Source organism: Pristiophorus japonicus, chromosome 11 (genome assembly GCF_044704955.1).
Source record: "Pristiophorus japonicus isolate sPriJap1 chromosome 11, sPriJap1.hap1, whole genome shotgun sequence".
In the NCBI taxonomy this organism is placed as follows: domain Eukaryota; kingdom Metazoa; phylum Chordata; class Chondrichthyes; family Pristiophoridae; genus Pristiophorus; species Pristiophorus japonicus.
In genome coordinates this window covers 65648997-65669233 of record NC_091987.1, presented here as the reverse complement: position 1 = coordinate 65669233, position 20237 = coordinate 65648997, and the positions used below count along the sequence as shown (strand labels likewise).

The following is a 20237-nucleotide window of genomic DNA, read 5'->3' as shown; positions in this document are numbered from 1 at the left end:
AAGCAACTTTTTAAAGTCAATCCACAACCGTATACAAGGTAAATCAGTTGTAAAGCTTGAGAAAAGGCAGAATCGATTAATCATTGACTTACATAAATCAGGTATTTAATTTTCATAGCATTCAGGTATCATACGGTTTTAATTTTAGTAAATTCCAGGAGCAAATTCATCGAGTCTCTAGGCAGTACTTGAAATAAAATTACAAAATGTCCCTTAATTCTATAATGCAGTTCTAAGTTTACAACTGCTCCCAAAATGTTGGGATTACACTTAAATTCTTAACTGCTACTGCACGAGAAAAAACAAGCTGTAAATCCATAGTATGTCAATATTGGAGAAGCCAATTTATATGGACAGAGGGGAGGTGCGAGCAACAGGTGAAGTTCAAATATATTAAGTACCAAGGGCCCAAGTTTCCACACGATAAAAAATGGGCACCCCTCCGAGCTGGGCGCCTGTTTTTCGCGCCAAAAAAAACCTCGCGATTCTGGAGCGTTCTGCAGCTTCTTGTCTGCCTGCGCAGCGCCCAGGGGGGCGGAGCCTACACTCGCGCCGATTTTGTAAGTGGGAGGGGGCGGGTACTATTTAAATTAGTTTTTTTCCTGCCGGCAACGCTGCGCGTGCACGTTGGAGCGTTTGCGCACGCGCAGTGTGAAAAAAACATTGGCCATCTTTGTAGTTCTTTGTAGCTGTTTAATTTTTGAACATTTTTTAATAAAAGCACATTGCCATCAGCACTTGCAGCCTTCTCACTGTCTCCTCCCCCCCCCCCCCCGCGGGAACAAAACGGCTGTTCCCTTCCCCCCTCCCTCCCCGGGAACGAAACGGCTGTTCCCCTCCCTCCCCGGGAACAAAACGGCTGTTCCCCTCCCCCCTCCCTCCCCGGGAACAAAACGGCTGTTCCCCTCCCTCCCCGGGAACGAAACGGCTGTTCCCCTCCCTCCCCGGGAACAAAACGGCTGTTCCCCTCCCTCCCCGGGAACAAAACGGCTGTTCCCCTCCCTCCCCGGGAACAAAACGGCTGTTCCCCTCCCTCCCCGGGAACAAAACGGCTGTTCCCTTCCCCGGGAACAAAACGGCTGTTCCCCTCCCTCCCCGGGAACAAAACGGCTGTTCCCCTCCCCCCTCCCTCCCCGGGAACAAAACGGCTGTTCCCCTCCCTCCCCGGGAACGAAACGGCTGTTCCCCTCCCTCCCCGGGAACAAAACGGCTGTTCCCCTCCCTCCCCGGGAACAAAACGGCTGTTCCCCTCCCTCCCCGGGAACAAAACGGCTGTTCCCCTCCCTCCCCGGGAACAAAACGGCTGTTCCCCTCCCTCCCCGGGAACAAAACGGCTGTTCCCCTCCCTCCCCGGGAATGAAACGGCTGTTCCCCTCCCCCCTCCCTCCCCGGGAACAAAACGGCTGTTCCCTTCCCCGGGAACAAAACGGCTGTTCCCCTCCCCGGGAACAAAACGGCTGTTCCCTTCCCCGGGAACAAAACGGCTGTTCCCCTCCCCGGGAACAAAACGGCTGTTCCCTTCCCCGGGAACAAAACGGCTGTTCCCTTCCCCGGGAACAAAACGGCTGTTCCCCTCCCTCCCCGGGAACAAAACGGCTGTTCCCCTCCCTCCCCGGGAACAAAACGGCTGTTCCCTTCCCCGGGAACAAAACGGCTGTTCCCCTCCCTCCCCGGGAACAAAACGGCTGTTCCCCTCCCCGGGAATGAAACGGCTGTTCCCCTCCCTCCCCGGGAACAAAACGGCTGTTCCCCTCCCTCCCCGGGAATGAAACGGCTGTTCCCCTCCCTCCCCGGGAACAAAACGGCTGTTCCCTTCCCCGGGAACAAAACGGCTGTTCCCCTCCCCGGGAACAAAACGGCTGTTCCCTTCCCCGGGAACAAAACGGCTGTTCCCCTCCCCGGGAACAAAACGGCTGTTCCCCTCCCCGGGAACAAAACGGCTGTTCCCTTCCCCGGGAATGAAACGGCTGTTCCCCTCCCTCCCCGGGAATGAAACGGCTGTTCCCCTCCCTCCCCGGGAACAAAACGGCTGTTCCCTTCCCCGGGAACAAAACGGCTGTTCCCCTCCCCGGGAACAAAACGGCTGTTCCCTTCCCCGGGAACAAAACGGCTGTTCCCCTCCCCGGGAACAAAACGGCTGTTCCCTTCTCTCCTCTCTTTCCTTCCCTCCTCCCTCCTCCCTCCTCCTCCTCCTCCTCCTCCCCCCCCTCCTCCTCTCCCCCTCCTCCTCCCCCCCCTCCTCCTCTCCCCCTCCCCCTCTCCCCCTCCCCCCCCTCCTCCTCTCCCCCTCCCCCCCCTCCTCCTCTCCCCCTCCCCCCCCCCTCTCCTCCTCCCCTCCCTCCTCCTCCTCCTCCTCCCCCCCCTCCTCCTCCTCCCCCCCCTCCTCCTCCCCCCCCCCTCCTCCTCCTCCTCCTCCTCCCCACCCCCCCCCTCCTCCTCTTTCCTCCTCCTCCTCCTCCTCCTCCTCCCCCCCCCGCCCCGCCCCGCGGGAACGAACGCCTGCAACATTCTCCGTGCCTGAAGCAGTTTCACACAGATAGGAAGATGGTTTATTTAATCTTTTCTTATAAATGTTTATTCAGGCTGGATTTATTTGAGAATTTAATGAGTTCCCTTCCCTCCCCACCCCCCACCAACCTCGTTCTGGACGCCTAATTTGTAACCTGCGCCTGATTTTTTTTTAATGTGCAAAAGCAGGTTTTTTCAGTTCTACAAAAATCTTCACTTGCTCCATTCTACTTTAATTTGGAGTACGTTTTCACTGTGGAAACTTTCAAATCAGGCGTCAGTGGCCGGACACGCCCCCTTTTGAAGAAAAAATTCTGTTCCAAAGTAGAACTGTTCTACCTGACTAGAACTGCAGAAAAGAAAACGTGGAGAATTGCGATTTCTAAGATAGTCCGTTCTCCACCAGTCGCTCCTAAAAATCAGGCGCAAATCATGTGAAAACTTGGGCCCCAAGTGTCAGACTTAGCACTCAGCTAAAGCAACTACAAGACGTGAGCAGTCTAGGTTCAGATTTCAGTGCAGGATGAGTGTGCGCTTTAATCTAAAGTGCTATATTTGCTCAAATGGTGTTATATCTACTGGAGGGGGCCTTTATTTAAAATATCCTACAGGAGGAGAGTTCTTCATGTCCTGGTATTTTGTCTTAATCCTCTTGTGAAGCACCATGTTTTTACTACATTAAAAAGGTGTTATATAAATACATTAATACCAAAAATATATTGCCAGATTTATTTAATTAGTGCTTGTTACAATATGGTAGCAAGCAATGGCCTATTACAACAATGACATTACTTCAAAAGTAATTGACTGAAGCTTTGGCACTTTAAGGTTGTGAAAAGCCCGATATTGATACAAGCCTTTTCTTTTACCATGTCAGATCACACCTAAAGTGTTGGGCCTTTTTTCCAAGCTATTGATGAACCAGTTAGTTGTATTTTCCATTGGTTAGTGTTAATTACATAAACAGCAAAGAAATTAATGCTCATACATCTGGTTTTGTAATTTATATCAGATTAAATATTCAGCTGCACCAATCACAAAGTGTTTTGAATTTCTTCTTGCTGACCCTTATTGTACATCTCGTTAATGCTTTAATTGGTAGAATTCAGAAATCTGATTTATACTGTACATACTTTGGCTAAAGTTTTTACTATTTATTTTAGGTGCAGTATTTTTTCAAGATCTTGGACAGTTGAAAAAAACATGGCCTGAACATCAATGCAAGTTCACCACTTCAAGAAATAACAGTCTTAAGGCAATAGGTTCATAAGTTTTATTTGTCTGATGCTTTAAATCAGGTGAGGAGTACTGTTCTCCAAACAAGTTTACAGATGTTACATTGCATTTGCATTTTACACCATGAACACCATCCTACTGCATTGGTTTACTTCAAATAAAGATTATACGATTTTACCAGTGACTTTGGTATCTTTTATACATTACACTTTGCAGAAAAATTGTACAACTGCATAAATATAAAATCTTCCACCATGAAAATGGTTAAAACATTCATAAAGACACATCACCACATGTGATGGCTCCAGCAAACAACTGTTTAATAACTAATCACAATAGCTTGACAGCCAGACCCAGATCTCAGAAAGGAGGTTAAACAGATCTAAAAGGAAGTGTAATCAAACTCATCACCCTACACGAATGTTGCCAAAAGAAAATGCAATTTCTCCTCCCTCCCCCCTCAAAAAAAAAATCATAGAGTGCAGTATGTTCATACACATGGGCATAACAGGAAAAAAAAAATCAAGTACCATGGCAATTTTCAGAGTATTTACAACTTGGAAAGCAAAGCTTGCTTATAAAAATTGCAACATGGCTTGAAGGACCAGTGAATGCACTACAGTACTGTACACTCAAACCCACACGAGGCACAAGGCAGCAATAACTACGGGACAGAAACACTGATTGCTACACATTAGTGGAATTATAATTTACAGTAATGGGCAAACCCATGGCTCAAGTAGTATCATTTACAGTAGAATAAATATGTACTACTATTGCTTTTATTTTACATACCTAAGTAAATGCAGAAAGCTAGTGTAAAGCATAAAGATTAAGTGTAGGTCCCATATGTATGACAGTTTGTTCAAGACTAATTTGAAATAAGGGGCAAGTTCTATTATGCAGTTATCAGCTTTTGACCTCAATTTTTACTTCAAAACGTCCCCGAAAGCGGTCTTTTTCACTATATTCAATATTTTCACCATACACTTTACACTCTATGCGCAACTCCACGTTTTGTGTGAGGTTGGTGAACTGAATAGCAATCAAGGGCTGGAGGTACTTTTTCTGCAGATGCTTGCCATAGTATGGGTAGTACTGCAAAGGAAAGCCAGGGTATCCTCCCATGCCAAAGTATTCAATAGTTCCAATTTTATCACGGTCTTCTTCTTTCTAAACAAACCAAAACAAAAAAAGATTACAATACATCATATTTCAGAGTCCAAGTTGGGCAGTTAAGAAATGGGCAGCAGAGTTTTAGATGTTTAAGTCTATGAAGGGTGGAGGTTGGGAGCATTGGAAGAGTCAAATCTAGAGGTAACCAAGGCATGGATGTGGGTTTCAGCCGAAGATAAGCTGAAACAGGGGCATAAGCAAGTTCTTGCATTCTTTGACATCTTACAAAAATTGCAGGAATTTTTGAAAAATACCATCCATACCTGCTGATCTACCATTAGCTAAGTGATAGTGCAGCATCCACTCCTTCCTGGTGGACTGGTTATTAATGTCTATGATATACTCACTATGTTTGCATGCCTTTTGAAGGGGAATCATGCAGGCAATGTTGTTCCCATGCCCCTGTTGTCCTTGTAGAGATCACAGGTTTGGGAGGTGCTGTTGAAGAAGCCATGGAGGGAGTGCAGCCACAGTACACCAGTGGCAGAGGGGGTGAATGTTTAAGGTGGCAGATGGGGTGCTGATCAAGCAGGCATGTGGAGAATATTCCAATCACACTCCTGACATGTGCCTTGTAGATTGTGGAAAAGCTTTGGAGCTAGGAGAGACATTTGCTGCAGAATACCCAGCCTCTGACCTGCTCTTGTAGCTACAGTATTTATATGGCCAGTCCAATTAAGTTTCTGTAACGGTGATCCCCCCCCAGGATTTTGATGGTGGGGGATTTGGCAATGGTAATGCTGTTGAATGTCATGTGGCAAATGTCAATTACTGCTTTAAAAAATGCCTGCTTTGATTCAACAGTTCTCTTTCCTTTTGCAGTTAGCATAATAGTACCCAACTCAGTTATGAGCAAATAATAGGCTTCAACTTTGACTAGTTGCAAATGAAAAAAAATGATTGCACACATTAATCCTTGAGTTCACTCTTTCAATGTTCAGACTTGCAGCTCAGCTTTGTGGAAGCAACATCCTTCACATCATTGAACATTTTAGCAGTCTGTCCTTGCTCAGCACAGTGGCCATAAGCCACACAGACATGCCAGTCATTTCTTGATATTAGGCTAGCATCTTATACAAGTCAGACAAGAGTTGCCCTTTTGAAGGAGGGAGTAATCTGAAGATGCCAAACACCACACTGGAAAGCAAAGGACATGCTAAGCAATTCACAACTACATGGTCGATTGCTTGTTGTTCTGAAGTCCATGTTGATACCAAGCAATTAATGGAAGCTCCAAAAAGCAGAAAGCAGTGCCAGCAGAGGAATTTGCATTACTCAAACTTCATGCCAGACTTATTTGAATCACCCATGAGCAGCAATGGGTTAATCCAAGCTATCCTGCAAGGTCAAACAATAACTGTCCTCCAGTCACCAGGCAGCTTGAGGAAGAGACAGACAGACCTAAACCATCTTTGCCCAGGTAACATTAAACACATACTAGCTTCCACTACAAGCAGATGCAGTAGTGACATGCTGCAAGATAGTTTGTGCCCAAAAAGGCTCGTCAACTAAATGGTAACCACAGAAACATAGGCAACAGTCATTGATCAATCCACATTTCCATATCCATTCCCGGAAGAGGAAAAATCCTGATCTTAAACTACTTTGCTATCCAATTGGTCTTGGTTAGTGATTGTTTTTGTTTCATGTGTAGATTAAACTGGACATGCATACATATCCCAATACCCTTTCAGTTAGCAAATAGTGGGAGGGATCAGCAGACGAGAGGGAGGAAGCCTTACATTAATATCCTCCATCTGCCTTGGAAATCAGTCAATAAAGCACTTTAAGTGCAAGGGTACATGACCTTCCACACCCCACCTCCGATCTCAAATTGAAGCTTTCAAGGTCCCATTGTGAAACCATGGATTAAGGGAACTAGAAAACTAGCTAATGACATTGCAGTACTGATATGTGGAAGGGAGAACATTTTGTAGAAGAGATGCTTTATTTGGTGGAAAACAGCAAGAGTAATTTAAAACGATACAAACCCACTAAGACAAATGGGATTAGGACAGCTGACTGGTAACCAGTCCATTGAAATGCTGCATTTACTTTGTGGCACTGCTTTAAGTATGGCCAACTTCAGCAAAACTGCTGCAAGATAAATAGAATTCCACTGCCTGCAGAGGAGCAAGAGAACCACTATGCACCATGTTTTCTAGCTATAAACAGGTTCTGTACTAAAGCTGCTTCACAAGACAATAGCACTGTTTTATGTTGCTGTCTTGTGCAAATTTCTACTTAACCAAGTGGGGGTGGGGGGTGAAAAAAGGATAAACGGGAGTGTGGGGGGGGGGGGGGGGAGGGGGGAGTAATCCAGCACCCAGAAATGAAAATGGCAAATCATGACTTTCAAACAACGACTGATATACATATGCAGTTATTTTAAATGCTGCCACCTAAGCTGTGGCAAATGTTCTAGCATACAAATGGAAAGATTTCATATAGGGACTGAAATATTAGTAATTCTTTGAACCTTTTGTCATTGCAGCAGACTTAAGAGCTGAACCCAATACTTTTTTGGATTTGAGATTTTGGTAAGGGGAGGATAAAGGAATGTTGCTGCATACAATCTAAAGGAATTGAATTTTCTGTCAACTAGGGATTGTAAAAAGAAAAGTCAATTTAAAAGCAGTTGAGTCCTCATTTCCCCGAAAGCTTAGAATCAATAGCAATAAATCAATTTTACAACACTGCCCCTAGTTTGACCATTTGTCAGAAAGATGGTGTCAGCTGTCTCAATTGGTTTGCTTCTGGTGAAATGTTTGTGGATCAGACTCCTACACCAGGATTTCAGCTCCACATTAGGCTGTCAATTTATTCAATAAGAGAATACAACATTGTCAGGGTGCTGTCCTTCAGACAAGACGTTTAACAGAGATCTCAGCTGCCTGTCCAGGTGCCTATTAGAGACCCCAATGCACTGTTCAAATAGAATCAAAAAGCACTGTGTATTTTTTCACTCAACCACCAAAAGCTGATTCACTGGTGATCTCATTTTGATTTACGGCCCGCTGTGGTACACGAATGTAGGGACTGTTGCATAGGTGGCCAATTTGTCAGTTGAAACACAAGACAATGACAATAAAATGCAATGCATGCTAAGCACAAAGGTTGTCAAAGACACCTGCATATTTAGGGAGCATACACAGAAGCTCCCCATCCCATAGCTAAGGGGAAAGAACAGGCAATTATTATTCACGATCCTACTTCAAAACCAAACATCTCTTACCTTTGCTGCACAATGAATAGGAAGAACATATTGATTATAATTTGCTTGCAACTCTTCAGGAATGTCAGTAGTATTCTTTGGAGGCTAAAAGAGGAGATTCAACAACCAGTCACTCCCACTTAAAATTAATTACAAAATTTCACATTCTCTTAAAACTGAAGTACAACAAATTTATACACTACTATAAAACTAGAACGGCTGAACTTGATGGAAAAATGGCATGTTAATGATGCACGCAGTTATTAATAAGCAAATTGGCCACGGTCAGGGGATTAAGAGATACGCCATGAATTGCAAATCTTGAGAACTTTCTGGACAATTTACATCGCATTGGCTTTGCACAAATGGCATTGCATCCTTAGCCTCTTATTTTTAAGAACTTGCTAGATTTGCACATTAACTGCCATTAAACTTGCTGCATAAAGTTGGGGCTAGATAGTGCAAATATCTTTTTAACAATGTAATAATTGTTAATACATTGCCAATCAACTTCTCTGGGCCAGAAAGGGAACAATTTAAACTGTTCCATCTCAATCCTGCAAGTAGCAAATTTAGACATTTCTAAAATGTCACATTTTTTAATTAAAATCTTTTCATCTTTGTCTCTTTTCTCTCAATCCAATCTTTCTTTCCCTCCATTTATCTGCCCAATTTGACTCCAATTCACCCTTCTGTCATTCCTGTTTATTTCTTAATCCTTAATCAAATTGTTTGAGAGGAACATGTTGGTCCTGCCATACACCAAGGTCCCAGATACCCAGTTGTCCTCTCCGTTATAAGCTCGCACTTCCAATGAGTTACAGCGCAGAAGATGGGTGCAGGAAAAAGTCCAATGCCATTTGCCACAAATTGCTCCACTGCAAGATCTGCCCCAACATGTCAGTAGTAATAAAACCCAAATCACTCTGATAAAGAGCCAGAGTAGAAGTGTATAGTATCACCTTTTACATTGCTGAATTGCAACAATCTTGGATTTACTAGCCCAGATTTTGTAGTGATAATGTTGACAAACTGTTGCCACTCATTACTATCTGAAATTTACTGTAACTTCAGGATTTCACTCATGCGCAGATTAACATGGAAATCCTGAAGCTGCAGTCAGTCTGTTCTGCCACAGGCTGCGCTGTGGAACTCCCCATAGCTGGCCATCAGTGAAATCAGTTAAACTGACGAAAACTTAAGCTCTTCCAATCTAATTGCGCTGTTAAACACCCCATTAAAAGTTAAGCCTTATTGGAATAGTTGTAGCTGGGGTTTTAATGGCACATGGATATATTGAACAACCGTTCTGGTCCTGGAAAACAAAATTTTATATTTGTGGAATGTCATTTCTCCATGATCAAACTTCAAAAAAATAAAAAAAATTTATATTTCAGCTTCTACCATAAGTCTATATGTCCCAACCTTTATTTCGCACTCATTTAATAAAAGTGAATTGAATCAAGGCTTTTTATTTCCTGGTTTTCTGTCAGAATTTGTCGGTGTGATTGGGTGCTTAGACAGCTTGATGACATCACTGCTGCATCACACAAAGGGATACCTTTTTGACAGCACTACAATGAATCTACAGTCGAGAAACCTAAAGTCTTTTGCCACAAAGATTGCAAAACCTTTGCAGGCAGCTTTCTTAAGAGGTTACCAGCGATCGATGTCGCTTCGCCACTGACTGCAATTTCAGGGCCATTGTATAATGACTAAACTGATCTAAACTATACCAATAGTGTTAAGCAAAAATGCTTTGAAGTCAAAGTGCATGCCAACCACGATTTACTGGTTACCGTAAACATGGAATGACTATAGGGAACCTTATTCCATCTTAACAGATTGTCGCAGTGCGTAGTTCTTGGGAATCCTTCAAATTATCATCAAAATAACTAAGTTTGTGTTTTACCCAAAATCTTTAATAAGCTTTCAGCCTCTCGGTTCTTTAGTGAGGTCATTTCATTACACATGCAAGCTCTAGAGTAACAATCTTTGTAACTTGAAGGAGCCTCACCTTAGGATAGAAGCCAATAATCCTGTTGAGCTTCGCAATGATGCAGGGTTTGCCATCTGCATAGCCATAATTCGTATCATCTAGTCCAGAGCAATTCTTAAGCCAGCTACGGTAAAATCTGCACACTCTTTTCTGTCCTTGTGAATCATCTAAATGGCCTCTTGGTATGTAGTTCGAAGGTGTCTCTAAAGTAGCAGATTTTATTAAATTATTAACAGTACATTTATAACAGTCAAAATTCAAGCAACCAAAATATTGCTAATTGAAGTAGACAAATGAAACAAGCTTGGATAATGAGTAAATTATTTCACTTCAGATGGAGTCATGCCATTTATGGCATCATCCATGCATTTTCAGTTTACCACCCAAGCACAAGCTACTAGCACAAGTATGAAATCTGCTCCCGAAACAATGGCATTCTGTATTTAACTACAAATTGGTATGCGATGCCATGCATCTAAAATAGAATTTGGGAGTCATTCAATCTTCTTCCAATCATGTACACCTGCACAAAATTTCACCAGATATATCCTCCTTTACAAGACTTAAAGTACAAGAAATGCTTGTTTATTTGTTACTCAAAAATTCATGGGCAAAGCAGCAATAACACCAAAAACAGTAAGCTAACTATAACATGGACTATCAAGATTAAAATTAAACATTGGCTTGTGAAACTGGAATAGAATTAACATTCACTATGTGGTGGCTGACGTCCTTCCAGTTCAGAACATTGTCAAACACATCACCAATGGTGAGGGAGGTAACAAGTTTGGCCACAAAATTAGTCCCAGTAATACAGCAAATTTTATACCTAATTAGTTTTAGTGAATACCTCTAGATGATTGATATAGAAAATATATTTGACGTAACACCAAAATTTAAAAAGTTACTGTACAAAGCCACAAAATGATAAGCTCAAAAAAGGCCCAGATTTTGCTGCAATTAATGGAACATGCCATTATTCATGTATAAATTATCCAGCAACTATGAGACCCTGTGAATTGTGAATCACCACAAATTGCTGCCCAATTTGCACCATTCCACTATTAGTCTCACTAGAACAGCAGCTCAACCTCACCATGCATTTCATGAAGTTAATATATTTCTGCATTAATAGCCAATTAACCTCATCATAGAAAGTTAGGGCTGCCACTCAACAGTAGAAGTACGTTTTTAAATGAGGAGATTGATGTTCCTGCAATGCCAACCCCTCTGGCCCAGAAAAGGAACAATTCAAACTGTCGTCTCATTCCTACAGGTACTGAATTACTGTTAAGAGTTTGTTTTAAATTTAAAATGTTTAAATTTGTTTTTACTTTGCCAGTTTTCTCTCTCTCCATCGAATCTTTCTTTCCCTCTTTCTGTACTTGAGTGGATTCTAATTCGCCCTAACTCCATCTGTTGCTCCTCATTTCTTTTTCAATCCTTAAATCTCACTGGTTAAGGAGATAGATATTTTCCCGTCATTCAAAGGTCTCAAATGCTCCCTTGCCCTCGACACACCATCATCAACTTGTATTGCACGCTGAAGGGAGAGGGGGAAAGTCTAGCTAATGGGGCACACCACAAAATGCACCCCGCTCCAGCAAATCTTGGCCAATATTGTAGAAAATGATAAAAGCAGCTTTTGTTCAACGTACTCTGCATATTTTATACAAGATGAAGGACATACTCAAATTTTGATTTGATGCTTCAAGATTTTAAAAAGGCAGACTACAGTGCATTCAAAGCCTCAGCAACAAAGACATGAAGAGGGAGCATCCTCACAGCCAGAATGGTTCCACAGGAAATAGTATGTCACAACTGCAAACTGGCCCAAGAGCCACAGGACCCCAACAAACTACTAGGGAAAATTGCATCCCCATCAGAGCAGTTTCTCAGTTACACCCATTTCATTTCTCATGGAGGCACTTCAGGATACATCACTGGTGAACCTTAGCACAAAGGGTTCTTTCATAATTTGCCCATCTGAAAGGGATACAAGACTGCATTGCTGCTAAATTAGCTCCAAGCTAGGTGTAAGAATCCAAATCAACTATAAATAATGAAAAAAATCTTCAGTTTGAGTGTAAATATGGAAAAATTTATAAATGCTCAAAAGTATGTAGCCATCATTTGCAGCAAAGATATATATTTCATAGTGTGTTTCTAGTGTCTTCTGTGGACAGTGTGGCAGGAATTGGCAAATGTAACTACTCTGGGCCTTGCCACATCAAGGGACTAAAGGAAACACAGGACTGAAAAATTTGACACTAACTACAACAGCAGCAAGAGCAGGTAGAATGCCTATGTCAGCTCTAGATATGAAACATGCTAAATGTAGCACGCCTTTACCAGAGTCTGAAAGAACAAGATCTCAGGCCTAGAGTTAAAAGAATGCCCAAGGGCAGCAAATGAACCCAGTTTGGGCCTTGTCCTCTTCCCAGACTTTTGGAATCACAAGCATAGTAAATGGAAAAAAGGTGCTGAAAGAATTACTTCCAAGGACAATATTTTCTGAAGAAACCAGCACTTAACCTCCATGCTGAGGTTAAATCAACAGATCATGTGTTAGTCAGATTATTTGTGACCTTCAAATATTCTTACCATGGATGATGATCAAGGCCAAGATTCTAAATGGACCAGTAATCAGAACAGCTACAAAATATCACAACAATTAACTTTCCTGGCCCAATTGAAAGTAATCGCCCAATTTCATACGAGCCCAACTCTGACAAAAAACAGGTGTTCAACAGCATATAAAGCAGTTAAAATACTATTTCCTGAGGCCCTTTCATCTCTGACAGTCTAAGACAACACCAGTAAAGATCCTTATGAGCAAGATATGATCCAGACATGTCTACAGAAAAGATAGTGGATGACAAAGCACATACCTGCAGCAGTATAACAATCTACATAATAGGCATTAGGATGTATTATCGCAGTGTTTGGTCTGACCATTCTGTCAATAGTTAAACTCATGTATTGTCAAAGGTCTACATGCAAGTTTTTTTTTAAATCATGGAAACATTACAGATTGTCATTAAAAGACTAGTAATTAGTTAAATTGTTTTCCTATATATAAAAAATTAACAGTATACTTTTGCCAACTGAAGATCTAGCATCGGTTGAGGGAAAATCAAGACCAGCAAAGCCCTCATATGGAATAAGTTTTTTTAAAATATTTGTTTGGAAATTAATCATCCAAAAAGCAAGTACTTTAGGATTTCATTTCATACAATGTACCTCCACGTGTCTGGTTTCTGTCCAATATTTCTAGCTCACAGCCCATTTTTCCAATATTTGTGTTACGTGCTTAAGAGCAAGAAGTTTCCCTAAACTTACCATTACAGTCCTCAAAAGGAGTGTTGCCAACCTGACTTGATTCATTGTACTGATCCACAAGCGCCGCCATACTTTGCACAAAGCTTTCATAGGACTTTGCGTTTGAAATACTAAAGTAAATTTCTGTTTTTAGTGCATAGGGTGCATGTGATACTCCTAAAAAGGTGGGAAAAAGTTGAAATTTAAAAATAGAAAATTATTAATTTGCTAAATCATAAATATAAAATACAATATGTAGTTACTCTATTCAATAAAGCAATGCCTTTGTAGGTTACTGAAATTTGGAATACAATAGCTAAACTGAAGTAATCATGATTTAAAATGCCATCTTCATACAAGACAAAAAGGTCTATCAATATTAGAAACATCCCAGTCTATGTCACTGTGTAAATTTCTGAACAGATTAGCAATTGTGATGCTACACCTTGCTTTAGTGGTCCTGCAATAGGAAAGGTTTTTAATAAAATAATCAGCCAGTTTGCTCCTGTTGTCTATCCAGTGACCCTTGCTGGAAATGAATGCATGTGGATATCAAGATTAGACTAGACTACTTACCATCAAGGTTTGCAATAATTTGCTACTTGCATAAAAAGTTGAAATTTAAAAATAGACCAGAGGACACCTGTACCTCAGCAGTAAGTAAACTGCTTCAAGAAAAGAGGACAGAAATGTGTTTTAAAAATGGGGGTTAATGCAGCAGGGCTTTGATAACACACATACACGTGTATATTGTGGTGCAGATTACAAATAGTCTAACCATTATTATAATTTTCAAGTAGAGTCCCTACTTGGGATCTTTAATACTGATTGCAGTAGAGAACATCGTGACATGACTGGGTTATTCTTTGTAGGTAGAGACAAATGCCAGTGAACGCAGAGTCCCTTTAAGTAGCTATTTACATATTTTTTTTAAATCCTGCTAAACAGTACCATTTAATTCTGTACTATTAAGACATCATATTTACAAAACCTCTTTATAAAACCCGACTCCAGTGGAACAATGTGTGGGAGGTTGGAGTGTGCATACTGATGAGTGACCTTCACAGTTGCCTCCGAGCATACAGTGGTACAGTGACACGCAGGCTTTTCCATTGCGCCACTTTGGACAACACATCGGGAGGCACTTGAGCGTGGTGAAGTAATTTATGCCATTAAAGGCAAATTACATTTCCTTATCAGTTCCCAATGCACAGCCCTGTCTTCATCCTCCAGCCCCTTGTGTACGTTTAAAAATGCAAAACCGATATACCTGGAGGTGCAACTCTGTCCTGGTATTTCGGTTCGAAATCACTGAGGGTGAGCAGCAGTACTTGAATGGTTCCGATGAAGATCCCAGCGAGGCAGCCATAAAAGATCAAGTAGAACAAGAATATCTTGACTACAGGAGGAAGAATATAGATAACTAGACATTACTCCTTCGTGCTTTTAGGTGAACCCCCAGTGGCTAAACGCAACATAAACGGTTCCGATTCTGCTCATCAAATGTATAAAAGCACGATTCAATCTCTGAATCGTGACATTTGCTTGTCTCTCCGCAGATTGTTTCACTATTTCTACGAACGCGGCGCGATTTGAAGGGTTATGACTAAAGAAGGGTGGGTGGGAAGAGTTAAGAATATGACTAAGTGGGTGGAGATATAGCAATGGCCCATGTTGATCAGATGTCCTTCCGCCTTAAATTCATGCAACTCGTTTTCATGCAGCGAGGTACGGTTGACACCGATGCAAGGTCCTTCGGAAAATGTCCAATGACAAAAAAAGACTACCAAAATTTATTGGTAATGAACTTGCATACTCGTGATGGGATTATTGGTACAGTGAAGGTGAAAAAAATCTATATAAAAGCCAACATTGTAATTTTAAAATAAAACTAGACTTTTTTTTTTAAAAAAACGGGTAGCTCCACACCCATAGCACAATGTTTTGCCTAGAACAAAGCTCTCCAAGATCGCGGCGGCGGGCCAAGAGATAAAAAAAATGTAGGCTACAAGTTTATAACATTTTCATGAACCTGGATGCTCATTCTTCCCAACGAGAGAAGAGATGTGAAACGTGACTTTGTGCATGTGCCATACATGCATTATATTAGCACCGAGGGCTGTAAAGTAGTCTGGGCACATACGATAACCATTGGTTGCTAAGAGACCAAAACTCGGACCATTTTCTTCCTGTTCCTCATTTAAGTCTCTTCACACACACACACCCCTCCCCCCACCGCCTCCTGATTCAGTTGTTTTTTTCCCCCAAAGTCTCCCACCGTGGGTGAATTCCCATGGATCCAGTGTTCATTGTAACTTAACTTCATGTTTTTGATTTACCAAGTGATATAGGGGGGGTGGGGGTTCAATGACGGGCGTTTGGGCGCGCTGCAAAGCGGTACCACCTTGAATAACCTTGGGACTGCGGAAAACATGCGTTCAAACTTCTTGCTTCCCCCACCCATGCTTTCTTTCTCGAGGTCCTTTCTCTCCCCACCTCGCGGGTCACATGTCTCTGCCGACAAGCTTCACACCATTTATCAAGAATTATTACCGGACTTAAACTACAGTTTATCACACACGTAGCAGAAACTAAAATGTCCAACCGCTTGCCCGAAAGCAATGTCCTTCACACTGACTATTTATTCAAAAAATTCGCCGACTAGAGTCACGCACATTACAGGAAGGCGGAAGCCGGTGCCATTTACCGCTTCTCGCAAGCAGCAGCGCGCACCATTTTAGAACCAATCTTTTGTCTAAAATATAAAAGGATCTAAGCCGCCCTCGAATCATTTATGTACAGAGATATTTAATTATTTCCAACATATCCACTCGCAGCAGTTCCACAGCCTCCAGTGCGAACTATTAACCGCGATCAAGGGGGGGGGGGGGGGGGGGTTGGAAAGGAGAGAATTACTTCAACGAAAAAAAAAGACACGACTACTTACACCAGCTGCTCCCGGTCCTGCCTAAAAACTCCTTTTTCTCGGAATCCCAGAGGAATTTCTTCCAGCCTCCGTCATCATTCTTGGACTTTCCTCGTGCCATTTTCTGTCGGGGTAGCTAAGAGTTGGACTGACACTGGTTTTGGATTTGTTTAAAGTTCGCGTCCCCTTTTTTTCCGGCAGATCCTGGCGGCCGCCGCAGCGCGCGCCCTCGGCGTCAGATTTTCAAAAATAAACGACCGTTGAAAGCCGCTCACTCGGTGCGTCGTTCCCGCGGGGTTGGCTGCTGCTGCTGCTGATTCGGAGCTGGACTGGGCAGGTACTTAATTATTTCTTTGGGGTTTTTTTTATATATATTTATATGAGAGAGAGAGAGAATATTCTGTTCTTCTACCTTGGGTGACGGCTGCCGGGTGAAAGAGGGGGTGGGGAAAGAAAGGAAAGCGTATTCGGAGTGGAGAGGAGAATCCAGGTGTGAGGAGTTTCGAGGAAGGTAAAGGACTCAATGGCCCTGGATTTTATCGGCTCCAACTCCGCCTCGCCTCGTTAATGAGTCACTCCGAGAGGGAGGCCAGGCGCCAGCCAATTAGGAGAACGCATATTGTCTGACGTCGCAGCGCCGCGCTCCCTGAGGCGGAAGGGCCGAGCCCCGCCCATTTTGGAGGCGCGAGCGAACCAAGAGTCTGGTGGGAATGCAGCAGTGACACTTCAGCGAAATGCTGATTTATTGTATTCTGTTTTTTTCATATGAAGATTTGCAAGGAATATGGTGGTGGGTGGGGGTAGAGAGAAACATGCTTTGCATCTAAACTTGTGAAACGTTACGCAATGTATATAATACAGTACGTTTTACGATTCGTTTCAATCAGTCTATTGTTTTGGAGGAGGCTATATGTAGTCAATCTGTTATTCTATCAATTTATTTTAAAGAAATAATGAAAACACATGATTTATAATATCTCCGTATCACGTCTCTCAGAATTGTCTAAAGAGCGACACATAATTGGCTGTTGTTATGTAAGCAGATATTTCTAAATTACAATGGATTAAAATCTAGCCTGAGTCTCCTTTTGGTTCCGCAAAGGTTAATGTAATTATTTCATAAGACTGCCCTGCTTTGAAGAGCTTTTTTATTTTTCTCTCATTATCAGAATTCATAGACTGGATGTCCGTGCGTTATAAAACTGAATTTAGATGCTGACTTTAGTTTCCAATATTTTTAATTACAAGCGGACGATTTCGTCGTTATTTAATGGAAGTCTCTAAATTAGGAAAAATCGGTAGGATGAACCTCTCAAAATCAAAATGGAAAAACATCAGTCTTAAATAGACCTCCAACTATATTGCTTGTGAAATATGTAGACCAGCAAGCAGAACTCATGGAGAGCTTAGTTTTGTTTGTATAGGATGAAAATGCTGTAAAATCCCACTGCTGAGAAAGGAGTTATGTTTGCTGTTCAGTTTTAGTCTGCGGATCTCCTGCCCTTTCGTGTTTGCCCTTCAAGAATTTACAGACCGAAGCACGTGATTGGTGCTGCTTCCGGAAATTAAAAAAAAATTCCACCCAAAAGAATTACTTTCTTATGCATCCTCGACACCCGGACTCCATCAAACGGTTTATATGAACAGAAGCTCGGCCGATCGATATCTTCTTAAAGGTCTCACACAATACATCCTTAAAGTAACAACACTTGAGGCACCGGATCTTCCCTGCTGATTTGCCCTTCGAATTTGAGCTACCATAAGTTACTTAATTTAGTGGAAGAAAGCCATCGAAAGTTACGCTTAATGGATAGCAAAGGGAAAACAACTCAGTTGAGTTACGATTTCAAATTAGGCTGCTATAGTAGAGATTACACAGATCTAATAACAATAATAAACTCAAGGTTGTACATTTTTGTAGTTTTTAGTAAACCTGGAATTTTTAGGCATGAGGTGAAGCTGAGTACAAGAGGGTCCTGATATGATAAAATCAGATATAAAAGCATCCCTCTAGTTTAGTCATTAGATGATATAAGCATGCAGCTACAAGAATCTATATATTTTGTATGTATTTATAATAAGTAATAGTATATGGGCACACTCCTCTGATGACACATTTATGCTACTGCAATGTTTCAGCATACAAACATCAGTACCGGAAAAAAAAAAGGAATAGAGTCTAAATTATAGTTAAAGATAAAAACTTTGTTTCAATTCCATTACAAAGTTTATGATAGAGTGTGTTTCTTATGGACCCTAGTTTTGCATGAACATTGCAGTGTGAACTCCCCTTATACCATTTCATGCCAGCACAAAAGCTCATTCACCCATTTCATCATGACACCATTATTAGCATGCTCTTGACACAGCTCCGAGGGGGGGGGGGGGGGGAAGGAGATGGTGAAACCGGAGCATATCTTTGATCTGTGTTGCACGTCTCCAGGCAACTGGGGATGCCAGTGTTTGATGTCACTGCAATTTCATTTCACCATGTCTGCCCAGCTAGAGAATTAACAGGTTCAATGCCTGCAGTAATGTGTCAGAATGAAATCCAATAGATTGTCGCACCTAATAGTTTTAAAAGAGATCAAAATAAATGAAGCTGGGTGTGAGCACAAGTGAGCTTGTACAAATCAGGTTTATCTGTGTATAATTTGGTTAGATCTGCCAGACATGCATTGAACATTCCATATAAAAATAGACTACATTTAATTTGACAGTGTTATCCTTAAGCATCAATGTCAAGTTATATAATCAATGTGCACAATTTTCCATGTAGTGTTGTGAGTGACATGTCAGAGATGCAGTACAATTAGAAAAAGGTTTAGCTGTTGTGTGATTTTTCATCTGTGTCACAAACACCTTCAGTACCCATAAACCACAAGGGCACTGGAAGGTGAATCTTAAATGTAAAACCTATGCACATACTACCGTTTTGCTTTACATTTTGCAACCATTTAAGGGTATTTGCAGCACCTCTTCTAATGGATCTTCCGTAACACTATAGGATTGCCACTTTATTATTTTTTCATTAGAAAGAAATCAACTTAACAATCCATTAATTTTAATGGACAGAAAATTATGTGAGTCATGAATCAGACACACTGGCACTGCACCCAAATTCCCGATATGCACTCCAGTTGTGTGAAGCTTTGGATCAGGAATGCTAAATTGTAAAATCAACTCCCTTATGACACTATAAGAACATAAGAAAGAGTAGGCCATACGGCTCCTTGAGCCTGCTCCGCCATTCAATAAGATCATGGCTGATCTGATCATGGACTCAGCTCCACTTCCCCGCCCGCTCCCCATATCCCCTTATCGTTTAAGAAACTGTCTATTTCTGTCTTAAATTTATTCAATGTCCCAGCTTCTACAGCTCTCTGAGGCAGCGAATTCAACAGATTTACAACCTTCTGAGAGAAGAAATTTCTCCTCATCTCTGTTTTAAATGGGCGACCCCCATATTCTAAGATCATGCCCTCTAGTTCTAGTCTCCCCCATCAGTGGAAACATCCTCTCTGCATCCACCTTGACAAGCCCCCTCATAATCTTATACGTTTCGATAAGATCACCTGTCATTCTTCTGAATTCCAATGAGTAGAGGCCCAACCTTTCCTCATAAGCCAACCCCCTCATCTCCGGAATCAACCTAGTGAACCTTCACTGAACTGTCTCCAAAGCAAGTATATCTTTTTGTAAATATGGAAACCAAAACTGCACGCAGTAATCCAGGTGTGGCCTCACCAATACCTTATATAGCTGTAGCAAGACTTCCCTGCTTTTATACTCCATCCCCTTTGCAATAAAGGCCAAGATACCATTGGCCTTCCTGATCATTTGCTTTACCTGCATAC

General features: G+C 41.9%; 2 protein-coding genes across 6 annotated transcripts in view; one reads left to right on the top strand and one right to left on the bottom strand.

Moving 5' to 3' along the window:
- Positions 1-3921, top strand: part of nme7 (NME/NM23 family member 7) — a 337368-nt gene extending 333447 nt beyond the window's left edge. For all 5 annotated transcript variants that reach the window (XM_070893470.1, XM_070893467.1, XM_070893471.1 and 2 more), the window contains exon 11: positions 3672-3921. In XM_070893470.1, coding sequence (XP_070749571.1) covers positions 3672-3704 — 33 coding nt within the window. In that variant the 3' untranslated portion in view covers positions 3705-3921. The remainder of the gene's footprint in view (positions 1-3671) is intronic.
- LOC139276054 (sodium/potassium-transporting ATPase subunit beta-1-like) lies at positions 3768-16924 on the bottom strand. Its single transcript, XM_070893472.1, has 6 exons — positions 16402-16924; positions 14725-14853; positions 13476-13631; positions 10152-10336; positions 8156-8239; positions 3768-4917 (listed from the first exon to the last, which is right to left on the bottom strand). The coding sequence occupies exons 1-6, from the start codon at positions 16499-16501 to the stop codon at positions 4654-4656; spliced, it is 918 nt and encodes a 305-aa protein (XP_070749573.1). The 5' UTR covers positions 16502-16924; the 3' UTR covers positions 3768-4653.
- Between the last annotated feature and the right edge of the window lie 3313 nt (positions 16925-20237).